The sequence below is a fragment of the Hippocampus zosterae genome, chromosome 14 (genome assembly GCF_025434085.1).
Source record: "Hippocampus zosterae strain Florida chromosome 14, ASM2543408v3, whole genome shotgun sequence".
Taxonomy (NCBI): domain Eukaryota; kingdom Metazoa; phylum Chordata; class Actinopteri; order Syngnathiformes; family Syngnathidae; genus Hippocampus; species Hippocampus zosterae.
In genome coordinates, this window is record NC_067464.1 from 20232703 (window position 1) to 20254211 (window position 21509).

Sequence of the window (21509 nt, forward strand, 5' to 3'; positions counted from 1 at the left end):
CTCTCCAGCGTGTCCTGGGTCTTCCTCGGGGTCTCCTCCCGGTGGGACATGACCGGAATACCTCACCGGGGAGGCGCTCAGGAGGCATCCGAATCAGATACCCAAGCCACCTCGTCTGGCTCCTCTCGATGTGGAGGAGAAGCGGCTCGACTCTGAGCCCCTCCCGGATGATCGAGCTTCTCACCTTATCTCTAAGGGAGAGCCTGGACACCCTGCGGAGAAAACTCATTTCGGCCGCTTGTATCCGGGATCTCGTTCTTTCGGTCACGACCCATTGCTCGTGACCACAGATGAGCGTTGGGACGTAGATCGACCGGTAAATTGAGACCTTCGCCCTTTGGCTCAGCTCCTTCTTCACCACGACATACCGATACAACGTCCGCATCACAGCAGACGCTGCACCGATCCGCCTGTCGATCTCCCGCTCCGTCCTGCCCCCACTCGTGAACAAGACCCCAAGATACTTGAACTCCTCCACTTGGGGCAAGATCTCCTCCCCGACCCGGAGGGGGCACTCCACCCTTTTCCGACTGAGGACCATGGTTTCAGATTTGGCGGTGCTGATTTTCATCCCAACCGCTTCAGACTCGGCTGCGAAACGCTCCAGTAAGAGTTGGAGAGCCCCGTTTGAAGGAGCCAACAGCACCACATCATCTGCAAAAAGCAGGGATGCAATACTGAGGCCCCCAAAACGGACCCCCTCAACGCTTCGGCTGCGCCTAGAAATTCTGTCCATAAAAGTTATGAACAGAATCGGCGACAAAGGGCAGCCTTGGCGGAGTCCTACCCCCACTGGAAACGATTCCGACTTACTGCCGGCAATGCGAACCAAACTCAGACATCGGTGGTATAGTGACCGAACAGCCCGTATCAGGGGGTTCGGTACCCCATACCCACGAAGCACCCCCCACAGAACTCCCCGATGGACACGGTCAAACGCCTTCTCCAAGTCCACAAAACACATGTAGACTGGTTGGGCGAATTCCCACATACCCTCAAGGACCCTGCTAAGGGTGTAGAGCTGGTCCACTGTTCCACGGCCGGGACGAAAACCACACTGCTCCTCCTCAATCTGAGGCTCGACTTCCCGACGGAACCTCCTCTCCAGCACCCCTGAATAGACCTTACCAGGGAGGCTGAGGAGTGTGATCCCTCTGTAGTTAGAACACACCCTCCGGGTCCCCCTTTTTAAAAAGAGGGACTACCACCCCGGTCCCCACCCGAAGGCGGAGGGAGGCAACCCTCTCGTCTACCGGTGTGAACCCCAATGTACAGGCACTGAGCCGTGGGGCAATGAGTATGCCCACACCTGCTCTGCGCCTTTCACCGTGAGCAACTCCAGAGTGGAAGAGAGTTCACAGTATTCCAATAAATGAAATTTGAAACGCAAACATATATCAAGTGCACAACCATGTTTTTTTTTTTTTTTTTTTTTTTGCATATTCAAAGTTCTTTAGGACTACCCGTAAGTGTTGTACCCTTCACATTTTTTCCCTGCATTCGCTGCATGCCAGGGAAGTTAATTCATTTTAAATCAGTAGGAGTAAAATACAACTACTACCCAGTAACGCTAAATAAGGTCGTCCAGTCAAATGGCATTACATGAAATGTCATCACGTAATCTTGGTTAGCCGCGAGCATCCCTTTTAAACTAAACATTCCGTTTCATTCCTAACCCAAATGCATTATTTCTATTCTTGTTTTCATTATGACGTTAGGCTAATACAATTATTTCATTCTCTGCTCAGGAAATACAGTATACGAAATACTTAGAAACGTCTCTTTATATGAAATTTTCAAGTTATTAAATGCCTCAACAGGAAAATATTTCCTCTTGTTAGGAAAGAAATGTCTGTCTGTGTGTAGATAGATAAATAAATAGATATGTGTCTGTGCAGTGTCCTCGTCGTTCTCTCCTCGGGCCATGAGGCGTTTCGATAGTTTTACGTAAATGTGAATCACCCAGAAAAGTGTTCACCAGTCGGGCAATGGCTCACTATGCTGATGTTTGCCTTGGACATTTTCGAAGCGTTGTTAAAAGCCGACAAAAGCAAACGTCCTTGGATCAGTTTTTCACAAAACGCCAGGCAAAAACCACTTCTGAGAGAGAACATGGACTAAAAAGGGCAAAAAAAAGATGAGGACGCAATTAAAAGTGAAATGACCATTATTTTTATTCTTTATTCTTTGCTTTTTACATTATGCACAACTTTCATTTATTGTGCAATAATCTAATTGTAACATGCATTTGCTACATATTTTGATAATAATAATAATAATAATACATTTTTAAGCGCCTTTCAAGACACTCAAGGACACTTTACAATAACAAAAACACAAAACAATACGGGTTGAGCAGTGTCAGCCAAAACGCGCAAGTGTTCACTCAACCCGGAAGTCAGAAAGAAACCACATGGGAGGGAGAGATGCATTTTTATCCTTTAGAAAACATTTATATCTGAATGTTGGGGGGCTTTGGAACAGATTAGGGCAAAATTTTCTAGTTAAGAAAGTTAAGGTTCCACTGTATAACGGTGGCACTCTTGGAGAAATGTGTAGTGTCCACATAAACACTGAAAAGTACTTTCTATAATTCGAGTAATGTCATAAACTGACCTGGGAGAATATACAGCGAGATCAGTGGTTACATGAATCGTGTCGTACAAAGCCAGGTTAATATCTTTTGATATCACTTGTTCCAGCATGTATTTTCAGCCCGATTCACAAAATGTCTTGAGTTCTGTCATGACTGCGCTCATGCACATCTTATACCAGGGAGCTGTGAGTGCAGACCCATGAGCTCAAGCCATCAGTGGCTTGATCAAGAGCAGACCTCCCTCCGAGGGATAAACAGGGCGATCTGCCCTGTGTTTAGATAAGCGGCAATGTGCAAAAAGAAATGATACACAGTGGTTGTGCTTATGAATGTGTTTTTATGTGACGAGGGAGAAGCTTGGGAAAGGACATGAGCTCTAATAGTTATGTTCTAACACAGTGGCAGCTCAGATGTTGAACATAATTATATCTGGAGGGTTTGTCGACCTGATTCATTTGAATTTTGAAACGGTGTTTGCAATTAGAAAGACGGAAATATGAACAATACACTTCAGGATCGAAAGGTGTCTGTCATAAAAGGTTTATCTACTGCTGCTGCAAGCAGTGTTTTAACGAACATTCTTCATTGTCACATAACTCAAGTGTAAAACAAGTCAACCGCGATAAGTCTTACATGAACACGTTAGGCATCTTGAGGTTCCTTGCAGAATAATTTTCAATGGCATTTTGTACTACTAAAAAAAAAAATTACAAAATTACAATTAAAATTCTCGCACAACCCCAATGAAAGCTGTGATTTAGATTCAAAGTGTCATATGATGGATGGATGGAGTTACATCATCATTTTATTTCATTTTAGGCAGCTGGCTAAAGTAAAACCTCTCCGTTCTCATTAGCACTTTGAGATAGTAATTCATGCCTTCGTCACATCCCGGCTGGATTACTGTAATGCACTTTACTTTGGAGTCAGACAATCCTCCCTTAAACATCTCCAATTGGTCCAGAATGCTCCTGCGCGCCTCTCGACTGGTACTCGTCAGAGGGAGCAGATCACTCCTACTCTGGCATCCCTTCACCGGCTCCCCACCTTACCTCTCTGAGCTCCTCCGACCCTGCACACCTGCTTCAGGTCTACGGACCAGACACTATTAGAGGTACCAAGAACTAAACGGAGGCTCATAGGGGATTGAGCCTTTTCTGTTGCTGGTCCCTCTCTTTATAATGACCTCCCACTGAACATTAGACAAGCCCCCCCCCCTCGCTGCCCATCTTTGAAATTTGTCTCAAAACTCATTTTTATTCTATGGCTTTTAAGATATCATTTATTTGTCCCGCAATGGGGAAAATTACAATCAGAATTCAGAAAAGGAAAACCCTGGGTCGGGAGAGGGGAAAAAAAAAAAACTTCAGCATGACTCAGACTTGGTCTTTGTTTCACTGTTTTGTGCTTTCGACTGTCTTCGTTGTGAATTTATTGTTTAATTGTTTATTGTTGTATATATGATATTTGTTCCATGTATTTACAAGCATCCATTCACAGGTGAGTCAAAAGGTTCTCTTTGACATTTTGTGACTGAAGGTCAAATTCAAAATTTCAAGTGCCCTCTGCTAATTATAATAAGAATTAATGATTGTATTTAGAGTGGCATTTTAGGGCACTCAATGTCTACAAAGTAACCACAATATTTAAAAGGAAACTAGCAGCACAAAAACAATTTAAAATGGAGCATCACTTAAAATGGCGGATGATACGGGCGATCTGGCATAGGTGTGTTTTGAGTCCAGATTTAAGAGGCTGTGTCACAGAGGTCCAGTTGTAGGTAGTTCCTACAAGGGCAGAGTTGCTGAAGTTTTTCCCTCACCGTGGACAAAGATAAAAGATAAAATAAATTCATCAGGCTAAAGATCAATCTTTATTTAATCAGATTGTATCGCTGTGTGTGGCAGATGTTGTCTAGCTGTTCGAGCCTGCAGAATAAGAATAAAATCCATCCCTTAGTTGTAGAATTTTTCTCAAGGCTTGTGTGACATTCACCGAAACCCAGACCGTGTTGGTGGTCAATGTGTGCTCCCTGCAAACACGGTTTGCAATCCCGCTCTGGCGGGCTCCTTTGCGATGATGAGATGAAACAAACATGTGCGCACGTCAATGGGTAGTAATGAATGTATCACTTAGGTTTTTTTTGGGGGGGGGGGGGGTTGCCGTGGCCTCAGCTTCTGCATTGAGTTAGCCAACAGCTTAATTGGGATAAATATTGGAGTTGATATGCGTGTGCAAGTGTGTGTGTGTGTGTGTGTGTGTGTGTGTGTGTGTGTGTGTGTGTGTGTGTGTGTGTGTGTTCGCGTTCATGCACAGTTCCCCTCATTGCAAGCCGTGGCCAGCCCATCTCCGTCGTACGTGTACACACACACACACACACACACACACACACACACACACACACACACGTAATGAAATCACAAAGCCCTCCATATCATTGCTATCGCAGAAAGATATAAACCCATTAGTGTGTTCCTTTGGGCATGGACACACACGCGTGTACACATAGGTTTATCATTACACGCTGTAAAGCTTTTCCAATTGTATTATCCCTCTGATATGCTTCTCTCTGTTGTCTGTTCCAATGCCTCGGGTGGAGAGGACAGATATGGCGGCGGCAGTGGTGGTGGTGTGGGAGATGCCGGGTGTGATACGGGCGTGTGTTTCTCAGGAGTAGTTTAACCTCTCCTGTGAGGGGCAAATGTTAGGTTGTTGCGTTTGTACTCATCACTAACAAGAGGCGATATGGCCTCGTTGACAAGAATGCCATTGATGTTGGTGTCGCAGACAATTGACTTATGATGTCACTTTTGTGTCTGACCGGAAGAAATGATGCTTCTGAGCAAATAAAGAGAGGTGGTCGTATTAGTTATGTCTCCATCCGAGAGATGTTTCCATAGTTTTCTTCGCGGCAGTGTGCATCTTCTAACAATCATACTATGGACTTTGAAATGAAAGAGGAAAGCTTTGAAGTTGACTTTCAATCTTGGATCGGAGATGTTGGCTGCCACAGCGTGCACGGTGGCACCTACGTTTGCTACGAGCTAGGTTTGAACATAAACAAGGAACTTTAGCAAGTCCCTTACAGAAGTATTGGAACAGCAAGGTCAATGACTTTGTTTTTGTTATATACCGAAGACAGATCAGAATATGAGACAAAGGTTAAGAAGTGTAGCTTTTATTACATAGTATTCACATCTAGATCAGTGGTTCTTCATCGGAGTTCGATCGAACCCCAGGGGTTTGGTGAATCGGTCTCAGGGGTTCGACGGAGCCTCTGCCATGGAAGTTAAGACACACCTGACTCAACATGTCAATTCGTTATGACACGCCCACCTCGCCATCAATGGCTGTAGATGATCACATTACGTTGCTTGTGCAATCAGTGCTGCGGGAAATTTCGTTCGCTCAGTAGTCACCGTGTGACTGTTGTGATACTACGTCGTGCACGGTTCATTTTGTGCACAATTAAAACAACTTGTGCTTATGTCTTGAAATGTTATTAACATTTTTTCCAGTTTTTAATAAATACATTTTTTATTTGTTGAATTTATAAAAAATGATATTTTTTTCACGAATGAAGGGTTTGATGAATTTGCCTCTGAACTGGTTGGGTTCAGTACCTCTAACAAGGTGAAGAACCACTGATCTAGATGTATTGAACAATTCAGGATACAGATCACTTTTTGCTTGAAACCACTTACTTGACAAAAATATTGGAACAGACATTATTAAATTAACCTAAACATGAATAGAATTGAATATTTGGTGGCGTAACCCGTCCTCGCAATAACTGCATCAAACCTGCGACCAGGGATGTGCTGGCCATCATGAATTTCGAGAAAATGTGTTAATTTTCCTGGGCAGCCATCCTATTTTTGAGCCAGTTTTGGAATGTAAATAGACTCTTTCTTTCTCCAGACTTTAGGCTTTCCATCACAATGGTAGAAATTTCTCTTGGTCTCATCGGTCCATCAAATTTCTTGCAAATTTTTGTGGCTCATCTCTGAAATTTTTAGCAAAATCCAGTCTGGCCTTAGGATTCTTTGGGCTCATGAATAGTTTGTATCATGTGGCATGACTTGTATATTTCTTCTCTCAAAGTCTTCTTCCAACAGTGGATTGACCCCTGCCCAGTGGAGGTTGGCAGTCACTGTTGTCTTTGTTTTTTTGTCCCCCCCCCCCCCCCCCCCCCCACATTGTTTCTGTCATCAACTGCAGGTGATACTCCTTGGCTAACGTGGTCATTGTCTGTTCCTCACATCACCAATACTTAGCCTTTCTTTTTCTGCACTGTAAAGTGCCGCTAAAAGCAGTCAATTTTCCCAAAATCAGACAGTGCGCCCTATAATCCGATGCACCTTATATATGGTATTACAGTCTCTTTATATTCTCCATGTAGTTGTTTCCCTGCGAGTGTTCCTATGCTATTTAGTGGTGATTATTAGTAGGAACCAATTGTAATGTAAAAGGGTTCTACCCGACATTAATTGACACACACACTCAAACCGACAACTACTTTGTCAGCTCACTTCTCTCCTCAGCTCCTCCACCTGTGCTATGGTAGACTGGCCAACAATGCCGACTTCTCAGCTGTACAAAACAGAGCTGTCAAAAATGTTTGCCCATTTAGGCGAAAATCAAAAAGCGCAGGCGATTAGCGCATCGACCTAACAATGCAGAGGTACCGGGTTCGATTCTCGCTCCGACCTTCCTGTGTGGAGTTAGCATGTTCTCCTCGTGCCTGCGTAGGTTTTCTCTGGATACTCCGATTTACTCGCACATTGCAAAAACATGCGCTGCAGGTTAATGGAACACTAAATTGTTCCTAGTTGTGAGTGTGAGCACGAATGGTTGTTCGTCTCTGTCTGCCCTGCGATTGGCTGGCAACCTGTTCAGGGTGTCACCAGCCTACTGCCCTAAGACAGCTGGGATAGGCTCCAGCAACCCCCCCCCCCCCCCCCCCCCTACACACACACACACACGTGACCGTTGTGAAAATAAAGCGGATCAGAAAATGGATGGCTGGATGGATCAAAAAGCACCCCAACCATCATGTGGCGACAGTTGAATATCATCGACATGTCCCCACCCCATTCCAAAACAGTGCTTGCGCGACTTGCCGACTATACCAACTCAGGGCGCTTGCTTGAAAGAAGTAATAAATCAGTCTTTTGACTATAGCTGACTGTTTGATTTCTGGGGCTTTTCGTTTTTTGAGTTCTCTTTCAATCGTAACAAACTTTTTTTTCTGTGGTGGGGGGAAGGGTGGTCAGGAGTGGCGCCAGTTCATGTGACAAGTCATTTTAGAGATTATTTGCCGCGGTCCGCTTGGATATTCGAGAGAAGTCAAAGACTATTGATCTGCTCCTAGTAGAGTTGTAGTCTTGCTGTCAATAAAACTGTGTAAGCTGTAAGTACCAATGTGCACACATTGGTACTTACTGATTGGTATCACAGAAAGTCAGTTTCCTTTTACTTTGCACATTGGCATTCCATTCACTCCAACACTGACCCAACATTTGATTGGGCACAACTGCACATTCTAGTGATACATAAGCTGTGAAGAGAAAAGTGAAGACAAGCTTTTCTTACTCTAATCAAGCATTATGGCTTTGGGGTCAAATTTAAGGATAAAGCCAAAAATACACCATGACCTCTGAACTTCATTTGACGAATCCGTTTCATGTTCATGTTACTGTTTGAACAACTTGCTGTTGTTCTCTAACATGGAACTAAATGGCAAAATACAGAGTAGAATCCATAATTTCACTGATGAATTTCAAAGCTAAGCTAGCGAGCTGAGGAGAAGGTCTTTCTGGGACAAATCGGTTTCTTTTTTTTTTTTTTTTGTACCCGTGATGGCGTGAGAGAGAGAGGCTCTCGACAGAGTTGAGTCAAGTCACATTTTGGTTATACATAAGCCAAATGAGGTGGCGCGGGCATCTGATTAGGATGCCTCCTTGACTCCTCCCTGGTGAGGTGTTCTGGGCATGTCTCACAGGCGGGAGGACCCGGGGATGACCCAGGACACGCCGGAGAGGCTATGTCTCCCAGCTGGCCTGGGGGATGCCTCGGTATCCCCTGGAAAGGGCTGGAAGAAGTGTCTGGGGAGAGGGAAGTATGGATTTCCCCGCTAAATTTGTTGCCCCCGCGACCCGACCCCGGATGAGCGGTAGAAAATGTATGGATGGACATTTTATTTATATATATATATATATATATATATATATATATATAAAAAATCACAAAAAGTATCTCAAGGGGCTTCACAAGCCCACAGTTGACAAACATTAACGAGATCCCCTGATATATAACCCACACAGCAGGGCAAGGAAAAATGGGGGAAAAATTGTGTGTGTGTGAATATGTAAATCTAAACAAATTGCCTGAAAGAGACATCAAATGAAGATCATGTTGAAGCAAGATGTGACCAGTAACACGTGTAGCCACACTCTTATTCCACCCCCCCCCCCCCACACACACACGGCTCCTAATGTGCTAACAAGTCCTCTCTTTGGCCCGCTCGCCTCCACTCTCACACTGTCGCAAGGTATCACTGGAGTCGAACGCCATCACAATGAGCTGCGCCGCAGGAGAGCGGGAAAGAAAAAGGGTAAAATGGATAGATGGAATTGTCACTCTTTTCACTCATGGGAAAACGCGCCAAAGAAAATGAGTTTCTGACTGGACACAAAAGAGGCATTTTATCCACCTCACTGTTCTCTATCCTCTACCTTTCTGCGCTCCACTTTCTCCCTCTCCTTCACGTGCCTCTGCCATCATTTTACCTCTTTTCTGTCTTCTCCTGGGAAAGGAGATATTTTTCGACTAATGACTTAAAGGGGCCTTCTTAAATCTAATTATGCTCCATTTTATAGTTATGACTGCCATTTGGGTGGAAGAAGTGAAGATTGGACAGTAGCTGTGTTGAAGTGATTATATCAGAGCCTTTTTTTAAATCCCTTGGATTTCTATTCTAGTGATAATTGCAATAACTGTGCATTCATTCGTGTTTTTCGTGAGCTGGTTTCTGCAAAACTAATATACAATTCCAGCAAAATCTGTAGATTTTATTGGCCCGGTAGAAGCCATAATGTTTACATTGCCCAATTGTTTTTTATCTTATGTTTCTCTTTGAATGATTCATGATTTCTCATGGCAAAATTCTAGTTGAAGAGATTGTTGAGTCTGATTGTGCAACCAAAAAAAAAAACATTGCCGTTTCGTGTGATGTGATATTTTTTTTCCTTGAGATTTGTTTTCTTTAGAGACTGGAGTTAAATCCACATTTTTTTTCTTTTTTCATAGTTCCACAAAGTAGCATTCCCCTTTTTAGCAACTGCAGCCATTTTGTGCAGAGTACATCCGTTTTTTTAGGGGCCTCAAAAACATTTAGAAAAAGTAAAATAATTGGTGGAACTATTAATAAGTGGAACTATTATTTTCAACTCATTGTCCAAAAGAATGAGACTGCGATAACATGTTGTTCGCCTCGCCGCTCCTGGTGCAACTGGTGTGTCATACTCTTTATGATTCTCAGTATGAAGGCGACAGTTAAGCTTTTTCGTCTCCTCACTGAGGGGAGCTGCCGTTTGTGCACAACAACTTCGGGCCACAGATAGAATCTCATGCTGGGCAGATGACAGGGAGGAGAGAGATTTCAAGGATAAGAACAAAAAAACAATGACAAAAATAAAGTGATGTCATTTTTTTCCTGATAGAGGTTGAAACTTTAGAAATGTTCTGTGTACATTTTAATAAAAGGAGCAAAAGAACTATGGTGTATACTGTATACAGTAGATATAAAAAGTCTCCACACCCCTGTTCCAATACATTTTTTTAATATAAAAAATGAAACCAAGATAAGCAAGCTGGACCAGGCTTTGCGCGGGCATGGCCACTTTAGAGCGCCCATTGTTTAGCAGTGGAAAAGCCCCGCGACAACCTAGTGGGATGTATTAGAGGCTTTGAGCAGTTATAGTTTCACGGCTCAAAGTTGTAGTCTGTCAGTGTAAGAAAGATGCTCGTTGAAGTTATGGAAATTGATTGACAATTGACAGCTTAGCGAGGTGTGGCTTCAGTGCATTCAGAAGACACACCTACAGTAACAAGAATGGTTTGATTTATTTACGATTTTAAAGCCCCAATTATTTTTTTTAACCATTGCAATTTGGCAAAGTTATTTACAAACAACAATTCAAGAAGAAGACAAGTAATTTCACTTTACAGAGATTTCAAATGTATGCTTGCTCTCTCAAAAAAAAGCATTTTTATTTACTGTATTTTCACGACTATAAGGTGCCATTAAAAGTCTTACATTTTTCCAAAATGGACAGGACGCCTTATAATGCGGAGCGTCTAGTGCAGTGGTCACCAACATGGTGCCCGCGGGCACCAGGTAGCCCGTGAAGACCACTTGAGTAGCCCGCCAGTGCCTGGACATTGTGATTTGCTAGTAGAAATTATGATTTAAAAATGCAAACATTGGCAGTACTGTGAGACATTTCGAAACACGATCAAAGTCTGACAATTTAAATCATCAAGTATTAAAAATAACACGTCCTCATATTATTGAAGGTATTTTGGACAAATATGTTATTTCAGACGTGTATCAATTTGGTAGCCCTTCACACAATCGGTACACATGAAGTTGCTCTCACCCTCAAAAATGTTGGTGACACCTGGTCTAGTGTATGCGCCAAGTTCCAAAGCCTGACTGAGAGCACCTCTGGCCGACACGCTGTTTATATAAAGAAAAGGCGGAGTGAGTGACGACAGGCATGCGGAAGTCCGCCAATGAGTGAAGGGTGGGCGTGTAAGAGGTGAAGAGAAAAACGTGAGTACATTGTAAAATGGCTAAATAAAGTACAACCGAACTCAGTTTTGCTTCCGTTGCCTTTTTAAAAACGTGTTTTTCCGTTGCCTTTTAAAAAACGTGTTTTTAGCGTGCGTGCATAAATGCCGTATGTTTAACCCTTGGGTCCTTCAAATGAAAAAAAAACTAAGTTACGCATTTTACAATTTTTGAAATGATGTATTTTGTGTTATACAAACATTTTTTTCTTCAAACACTCAAAATGTTCAGAGGCATCTGTGCTATCCATACATTTACAGTTTTTATTAGTTCTTTGGGATTTTTTATTCTTTATTTTTTGCAAAAGGAAAAAAAAAATTGTGTCAGGAGGTCCCAACCAAGCCCTACTAACAATCCCGACCGGACGTGTTCATTTAAAATGCATTGGTTTGAAGCCTCCTGCAAAAAGGCAAACTCATTTGCGATCCTCTGGCGCCACCTAAAAGTTGCACAATTGGAATGACCTCAACCCAACAATGTGGCATGCATACGTCTGTCCAAGCGAAAACAAAGCGATTGATGTAAAAATCTTGTGAAATGCATGTTTACACATTAGGTTTACGATGCATTCAAAAATATGAATTATAATGGGTCTCTACGGTGCAAAATATGTAAATTGTGATGATTACGGAATCAAAACCTTTTTTATTATTGCTGCAATGCCTGAGAATTATAAGCCGGTGACGTCATGAAATTTAGGCCATTTTAGAACCCCCCCCATATGTTTCACCTCTCTTGTGTTTTTCCGAATGCCTTTGCCTTTGAATCAAAGACATTATTTTGCATTTATCGCAAGCGGTGGACTACGAGGGTTAAGCTGGCGTATGTTTTACCATGACTGGCTGCGCCCAATAATACAGTGCGTTTTGTGTATGTGTCAAATACAGAAATAGCAACCTTACTGAGACTGCGCCCAAAAACATGGTGCGCCGAATGCTCGTGAAAATACGGTAGTTATTTTTATTTATTTTTTTGTAATTGTGCAGATTGTATGTAACATTAACATTGGAAATAGTTTTGAAATCTTTACCTTGGTCTCTCCGTTGTTATATGACCAAAACCCAGCATTTGAACAGGGGGGTGTAGGCTTTTTGTATCAATGGTGTATGGACACACCTTTTGGTAAATCTACTTCCTCAAATGGCATCCACCTGTTGCATCAAAAATTCTGACCAACAATTGTAACAGTGCTCACTTTTTATTGACTCTATCAAATGATGCCGATGTACCAACATGATACAATTAGCAACATTTAATTTTGGTCCAAGTGTGTTGTATAGAGAGCTGTTTCAAATAATTAATAGCAACGTATGAAAATATAAGAACCATCTCACCGTGTGCTGTGCAGAACTACATCAGAGTAAACTACCAGTCCAATCATGAACATGTCAAATACATCCTTGATGGGGAATGAAAAGCCATTATCTTTTAAAAGCCAGAATTTGCTCAAGCTTTTCGGATTATGCAGGTTCGCCCACTGTTGGAGATGGTGAGTGTAGAGCATATACAGGATACACTTGTGTACTATACATTTATTGCTTTGCATTCACAATCTCTCACCTGCATGCAAACGCATTGATCCGTGATGGCTGGTGGTAAAATCGCTTCCAGCCAATGTGAGATGCATGTTTTGAAATAATATGACGGCTGCTCTTCTCTCATCTGTACACACGCACACACGCACACACCCACACACACACACACACACAGCGTTCACGCTTATTATATCTCACATAGGCTGTTTCACCACTTCCCTTGGATCTCTCCCCCATGCCTATCCCTTTTCACTTCTTTTTCTTCATCCTTTGTGGTCCCCAAATGTCCTCAGGCCATGAGGTCTTCCGATAGTTTTACATAAATGTTAATCACCCAGAAAAAGTGTTCACCAGTCGGGCAATCGCTCACTCTGCTGATGTTTGCCTTGGACATTTTCGAAGAATTGATAAAAGCCGACAAAACCAAACGTCCTTGGATCAGTTCTTATAAAACGCCAGGCAAAAAACACTTCTGAGATAGAACCTGGACTAAAAAGGGCAAAAAACAATTGAGGACGCAGTTAAAAGTTAAATGACTGATGAATTTTATTCTTTGTTTTGTACATTATGCACAACTCTCATTTATTGTGCAATAATCTAATTTGTAACATGAATTTGTTCCATATTTTGATGCATTTTTATGCTTTAAGAAACATTTATGTCTGAATTTTGGGGGGGGGGGTTTAGAACGGATTAGGGCATTTACAAGGAAAATGCATTTCTACTAATTAATTTCGTAAGTACAGTTACCACTGGACCTTGCATTTATTTTGCAGCATTTTTTAACCAATTCTGTCAGTTATTGCCTGTCTCCTGTACTACTTTTTATAACTCAAAAAAAACCCTTAATTTTTGACTTTGTAAGGTAAATTACAGTAGAATAGGTATACGTAGATCCCTTTTCATGCTTTTCTCTTCATCGCTGACCTCTTTGTTGTTCACCCTTTCCCCCCCAGCTCTCTGTGTCTCTCCACTTTGAAGGAGCCATGTTATTGTTCGGATGATTGTCTCTAACTGGATCAGTTACGATTAGACCTGAATCCCTCTCCTTTCGAGGCCCTTAGACCGTCTATCTAACCCAATAGAAAACCCATGGACGCTCTTGTAAATGGCTCGCTGGACATTCACTTTCTCACACAGAGATACAAACGCAGATTTCATTCGGAAGATTCATTGGGCCTGCCCACTTCTAAACACAAATTAGGACACTTACATGTAGACATTTTCTTCATGTTTCTCATCATCAAAATAATTTGTTATTGGAGCTAGGAATGTAAATGGTAATACTATAGCGAGATGCGAGTGTGTGCTTGTCGTGACTATAACAGCTGCGCCTAGATGTTATTATGGTTGGATGTATGACTCGGACTGAGGACAAGAGCGTAAATGTCATTCTATCAATGAGGTTATCGCTAATAGATGGACAGTTGAAGTCCTGGTTTCCATTTACTCTGCTCTCTGTTGAGTCCCTGCGCCGCTTTTGCAGTCCATGCCTGAAGGCTGTAATAAAAGTGATAAATTGTTTTCAGAAGGGGTTGCCTTTTTCGATGGCCTTAGCAATCCCACTGTTTTTCCCTCTTTAATATGGATTCATACAGAAAACTTTACAGTGATTGAAGACATTAACATGTTTTAATTTTTTGGATCCACATGGGAATTGGTGTCAAGCACTTTTTTTTCCAGTTTATTTTTTTTTAATTTGTCCAGCATGAAGACATTTTTTTAAAAAATCAATGGACGACGGTGTTAGTCATACACTGCACAAATCTGGCCCTTATGGAAATGGGAGAAGAAGAAACACATTTCTTCTTCCCGCACTTAGTTTGACGCTAGCCACTTGGAAGACAACACGTGTCAAAGAAGGTGCTTCTATCAGAGGAAACCAAAATTGAACTTTTTGCAATTGCAGCAAAAATCAAAGTAGTAACTCGGGGGCTGAATATTTTCGCACATGGTAATTTTCAGTTCATTTTTGTTTCACTTCACAATTGTGTGCCATTTGGTCTTGCAGGCCTCCCACGGGTCCTTAAAGTTCATAAAAATCCATAAGAATAGAAGTTGTAAAAATATGTTCTTAATTGTCCTTAATTTTCAGGAAAAGCTTCTAAAATCAATAAAAATCCTTAAAAATGTATTTTTATTTGAAAATAAAGTTTTATATTTTCTAAATGTACATTTTTCTCAGTGTACTTTATTTGAAAATGAATTTGTTTTTTTTTTTTGTTTTTTTACAAACGTTATGTCAACTAAAGGGTGAGCTGATTGGCCCTAAAATAAAAATGTGCCCGTCCTTTGGCAGCAATGATTTGAACACCAGCTCAGTGTTGTGCCAGTGTATGTGGCATTCTATTCATCCCGCAGATTGCTGAGCAGGCATTAAATCCACCCTGAATCCCCCGCTAAATTGAGAAAAGGTCCTTAAAAATGTCTAAATTTGCCCTCAAAGGTCCTTAAAGGACCATAAATAAAAAGCAAGTGGAAGAGTGGGAACCCTGTCTTGATTATTCACAAAAGAAATCCAATTGTATATCTTACGTTTGAAGCCTAAAATGTTCAAAAAGATCAAAACAGTTCAGGGGAGTCTAATACTATCTCAAGTCACAGCGTATTGGGGAAACCAAACAACTACTGAGCATGCGCACGGTACAACACAGATGAGCTGACACTTCAGGTTAACACTCAGCTGTTTACCTGCACCTGAAACAGAAGCAGAACTCTTTTGAGGAGCAAAATGTACATATTCGTAAACCTTTCATGCACAAATAATGATAGCCTACATCAGGATTTTTTTATTCGTCTTTAGGCATGAAAAAATAAGGGTCAGTTGTCGTGGTTGAAGCACAACTGTGACATTAAGATTAATTAATGTAAGAGAAAACAACATTTGAATAGCTGTCCACTGTAGTAACCGCTGTCCCTGAAAAGGGATAATTGAGAAGACAGATGGTTAGAAATAGGAGTGAGAGAGGACATCTACATGAAGGTGGAAATACCTCTAAAGATCTCTGAACTGAGTAGGTGGCTTATAACACAACCTAAGACACAGGTGTCAAACTCAAGGCCCGAGGGCCAGATCTGGCCTGCTACATCCTTTTATGTGGCCCGCGAAAGCAAATCAAAGATGTCAACTTTATATATACTTGCTAAAATCACTTCCAAAATGTCTAATTCATTTGTAATTAATAAGAGTGATACTATGAGCATTGTCATGTTAGCAAACCCCTCATTACAGTAACTTAAATAATGGGTGAATAAACCATTATTCTTGACTTCTTTATATTGTTTCAGTCATAACGGCCCTCCAAGGGAAACTGTAACTAAAGTCTGGCCCACGACAAAAATGAGTTTGACACCCTTGACCTAAGACATGATTTGGGCCCAACAAATAAGATAAAAAAACACTCAAGAGCTGTTTGAGGCAGCGCTGCTTCCTTTGTGAATGGAATATTAACCCTTTAATGCACCCTGTAACCTGATAACATGGTAAGCTGTCCACTGCAGTAACGCTGTCCCTGAAAGGGTTAATTGGGGGAGTTTCCACCCACTGACTCCTGTTGACAGACAGAAAGTCCTCTCAACAAGGCTTCTTCACAAAGATTCATTTTGCATTACAAAAGAATACCATTCATGGTTCGGTCGAGCCTCCAATTTGGAGCATAACTCATCGAGTTTTCCCTACCAACAGAGGTCCTAAATCCTAACTAAGCCTTGTTGTATAAACTGATGAAGCCTGCTCAGATGAGAGGTGTAAGACAACTACAACAGTGCAATTGTGATTTGCGTTTATGCCCCAAAAATGAAAGGACCTGGATGTAAGAGATTATTCACAGGGGCATCATTAAAGTTCAAAAATGTACCTTCCCCCACCAGTTGCATCGACCGCACTCAAACTGTGCCTTTAGCCATTACCAACAGCTTGAATATTGTTTCACTTCTTCAGTATATGCATCTCTATTTTGATTTCACCTTGACCTGTGACCTCAGCTATGAGGAGCGAGCCCGATACTTGGAAACCATTGTGCAGCACCATCAGGAGCCGACCACTTTTGAGGATTATGCTGCTCGCGTCTACAGTCCGGCTCCCTGCACACATCTGCCTACAGACACAGGTACGACGGTTCCAGTGACGCTGCCTTTTTGGTTTTAGCCACAACTTTCATATGAGGGAGAAGGAAAGAAAACTGTGACTAACATTTTAAGCGAATTCTATTTAATCACACCTAGGTAAAATCATAGTGACTATTTGTTCTTGAGTTTCCACTATGTTTGCAGTTTTTGGGACACGCACAGTTGTAACATCAATCCACATGTCTTATTGGTGAAATAAATTAGATCATGTTGCACATTTTCAATGACACATGCCCAAAAATTGTTTTCCCAAACCTCTCTTGGACAAAAAGTAACATTTATGTATCGATGAAATGCCAAAATGTGGAGGGAATTTTTTTTTTTTAAATATCTATGTCCATATGGACACGTTACAACATAGTCATCTCAGTCTGTATTCCAACGAATTTCTCTGTCCTTGGCATCTAAGCTGGCATCTGGTTACTGTCATCCTCATTGGGAGTTGCACGTAATGTATGCCTCTCATAGGAGTCCCACAAGGACACATCCTAATTCTAACATTTATGTATCGATGAAATGCCAAAATGTGGAGGGAATTTTTTTTTTAAATAAATATCTATGTCCATATGGACACGTTACAACATAGTCATCTCAGTCTGTATTCCAACGAATTTCTCTGTCCTTGGCATCTAAGCTGGCATCTGGTTACTGTCATCCTCATTGGGAGTTGCACGTAATGTATGCCTCTCATATGAGTCCCACAAGGACACATCCTAATTCATTCTTCCGAGTTAAATGACATTTAAAATGGTGTGCTGTCCTGTGACTCATAGACAATGGAATTATTTCATTTTGCAGTTATTTACGATTGCGTTACATTTGCTCTGCTCGACAATGTCTTTACAACATTAACCAAGATGAAATCTTCAGGCGTCAAAACACTATTTGGCAATACTGTATTTTTGTGCCGTCACCAGATGTTTGTGTAATTTTGTTGGTCCTGTCATACCTGCTCATCTCACCAGCTGTTGTGGCTTATTTTAATCATGATATTAATAACTTTATTTTTGAGGCTGAATGACATGCAGGATGACTGGTGTAGTCTCTGTGTTGGGGTGGTGTGGACACGCTTCACTTCATTTCGCGTTCATAGCTCTTGTCTTCTAGAGGACTGCGAGTAAACTGCAGCCCATCCCAGCTGACTTTGGGTGAGAGGCGAGGTACACCCCTGGACTGGTCGCCAGACAATCTCAAGGCATATTTTGACAAGCAACAAGCAAGTCATACACTTACCCTAAAGGGATCGGTCTGTAGCGATGTGTCTACTTTGCATAATATACATACTGTAAGTATGATGCAATAATTTCCAACTGATGTCCTGTAATTTCTGGACTATAAACTGCTACTTTTGTCACACGCTTTCAACCCTGCGGCTTATTTAATGACTGAGATATGTCAAATGGGACCAACAAATACAAAAATAGACAACAGTAGTGGCTTGAGAGCACTTTCCGGCATGTTGTATGTGCCCGAAACATACGGAAAACATCTAATCTCCCCTGCTTCACAGCTGTTCATACAACCAACTGTGCGACACGTTCAAACTTCTAAATGACGATTTTAACTCTTAAAATCAGCCGAGTTACAATAACGATTGCAGATACATCAGGTCTGACTAAGCACAGCTCAGCGTTCGTCTTACTTCACTTGATGGTCCAAATCTCACAAGATTTCCCACGAGATTATCCAACGCTCCTTTTCAAGTGACAGTGCTCCATTTATTAAACAAGACAGCATTTACTACAACAGTCATAGTATTGTTCACCTGGTTACATATGCAAAAAGAAAACCTCCTGAAAGATATTGTCTTGAAAGTTGACACGAAAGCGTGGATGGTAGAAAGCATAATGAAGGAATGGTGTACCGAGTGTTACGGCAAGCGAGGATACTTTTTTCATTTTAAAACAAAGCATTACTCGCGAACTGTCATGCTGTGTTTGCCTTTTTTTTTTTTAAACCAGCCGTGTGAGTGCTGTTTTACTGCTGTCATGCTGCCGCTACAGGCATTATTTTGAAAAAAATAAAGTTAAGGTTAAGTTATCAATCCATCCATTTTCCGATGCGCTTATCCTCACAAGGGTCATGGGGGGTGCTGGAGCCTATCCCAGCCATCTTCGGGCAGGAGGCGGGGTCCACCCTGAATTGGTTGCCAGCCAATCGCAGGGCACACATAGACGAACAACCATCCACGCTCACACTCACACCTAGGGTCAATTTAGAGTGTTCAATCAGCCTCCCGTGCATGTTTTTGGTATGTGGGAGGAAACCGGAGTACCCGGAGAAAACCAAAACAGGCCTAAGGAGAACATGCAAACTCCACACAGGGAGGCCAGAGCTAGAATTGTACCCGGTACCTCTGCTGTGAGGTCGACACGCTAACCACGCTGGTCCACGGGGCCGCCAGGTTATGTTATTCAATGTCGAAACATTCTTTCTGTGTATTGTCTTTCATTGCAAATACCTCACGTTACAATATGGACGCCTGCGATTTATGGACAGGTGCAGCTTGTGTTTGTACAAAATGTTTTTTCCTTTAAAAATGTAGTGGGTGCGGCTTATCATCAGGTGCGCTCTATAGTCCGGAAATTACAGTGTCATGATTAATACAATTCCTCCTCTGGCCTATTATTAACGAAATCGGACACCTTTCACGACAGAAATAAAAAGAATGCGGCATTGTACAATGAAGTTAAACCTCACCGAACTGGGTGGAATCTTTCCAGAGGAGCTCAAGTGTGACAGATGAAGGACTGGGATTTCTGGCCCAGTCTTTGCAAGTCACCGAATGGCCTAGTGGCCGCCCGCCCTAAGCAACCATCATGCCGTGTGTTGTTCAGCCTCAAAACAAGTGCAAGTTTCAGAGCACACAGTGACATTTTGGTCAAACATGAACAGATGAAGGCTCGTCATTTCGGGGTGGATGAGTGTTTTCATTGATGATTTAATTTTGCAGGCATCCTGTGCTCTGAAATAAGTCCCCTTTTAACGCCCTTCTGTAACAACGCAGTGATCAAACATTCTTCTCGTTCTGTTTGTTTGGATTTTTTTCTTCCCCTTTTGGTTGATTTCTGTTTATCCCTTATCTTCATTTGTTGTATCTTTTTGTTTGGTTGTTCTTTTTCTGTTTTCTTCCTCTGTTTCTGCCCCTCCCCTGTTCTTTAGATCGTATTGTGTCACTTGCCTATAGCTAAAAGGTAAGCCCGGCCACTTGCACAACAGTCTGATTGGCTCTTTCCTTTCACAGTTCAGCCTCACCTTTTCCTATTTATTTTTATTTGTTTTTGCTTTGTTTGTTTGTTTTTACCTGCCCCTGTCTTCACTCTGCTTTTTTTCTGCCTATTCTACACTTACAAATCCGCATGTGTCTTTGGGAGAATGTGTTGCCTTTTTCCGAAGGAATTGTCATTTTCATTGCATCTTTTGAGTGCAGTTTGGTGCAAAATTGGTCCATCAAGTTAAATGTCACGTAAATTCCAGCATAGTACAAAAGTGTTAAATGACCTTGATCAGCCCTGTTTGGACTGGTCTTTTTTTTTTTAATCAAACTATCAAACCACACTCTAACGTGGACATGACATATCCTTCCTTGTGTTGAATTATGAGCTATGAGAAAGTTTGATCTTTCAACCTGACCACCAACACTGTAACTTGACTTGATCTCACTGACCGTGGGATACCCTAACCTCATGTCTGTTCCTCTCCATCTGCTTTTCTAGCACCACACACACACACACACACTCACACACACACACACATAAAGTACAGTATACACGTTCATGTTTCTCAACATACTGTAGGTACCGGTACAGCATTAGTCTAATGATATTCAGTCAGTCTCTGGCTTTTCAAAGATGAATGTTTTCTTTGAAACAGATGTGTTGATTTAGCAATGTATTTTTTAAAGTCATCTAATCTAGTTACATTTCATCGAAATAAATTACAGGGCTAGCAGATTTACACGTATAACTGTAAATTATTTGCTATGAGTGTCAGAATAAGTCGATTCAAAGTTGTCCTAGGTGAATCATTTGTTGATCACCCTGGGACTGTCTTTCTGTTTTATGTCCATTTTTGTTTTATTATTTTTTTGCCTTGTCTTACTTATTTTCAGCTTTTAATTTTTTTCTTGCATACTGTGCTTTTCCATCTCCATACCTTTTACCTTTCCTTCCTGTTCATTAATTTCCATCCCTTCCTTCTTTGCTGGTTTCCTCTCCACTTTTTCCTCTTCCTCTCCTTTCTCTCTTCCTCTCATTTTCTTTTACTCTCCCGCTCCATCCCTCTTCTGATATTTGGGGGTTATTTTACTTACTTGTGTTGCCTTCTTTCGCTCCATGTTTTATTTTTTCCCTTTCATTCCCTTTCCTCTTTTTGTTTGTTTCTCCTTTGTTTC

General features: G+C 41.7%; 1 protein-coding gene across 6 annotated transcripts in view; it reads left to right on the forward strand.

The window, feature by feature from the left end:
• The window catches only part of ralgapa1 (Ral GTPase activating protein catalytic subunit alpha 1), an 88823-nt gene that overhangs the window by 59495 nt on the left and 7819 nt on the right, over positions 1 to 21509 (forward strand). For 5 of the 6 annotated variants that reach the window (XM_052085637.1, XM_052085640.1, XM_052085638.1 and 2 more), the window contains one exon: positions 16973 to 17097. In XM_052085637.1, coding sequence (XP_051941597.1) covers positions 16973 to 17097 — 125 coding nt within the window. Of the gene's footprint in view, positions 1 to 16972; positions 17098 to 20278; positions 20311 to 21509 lie in introns of all 6 variants that reach the window. The other variant, XM_052085639.1, reaches the window with a different exon arrangement.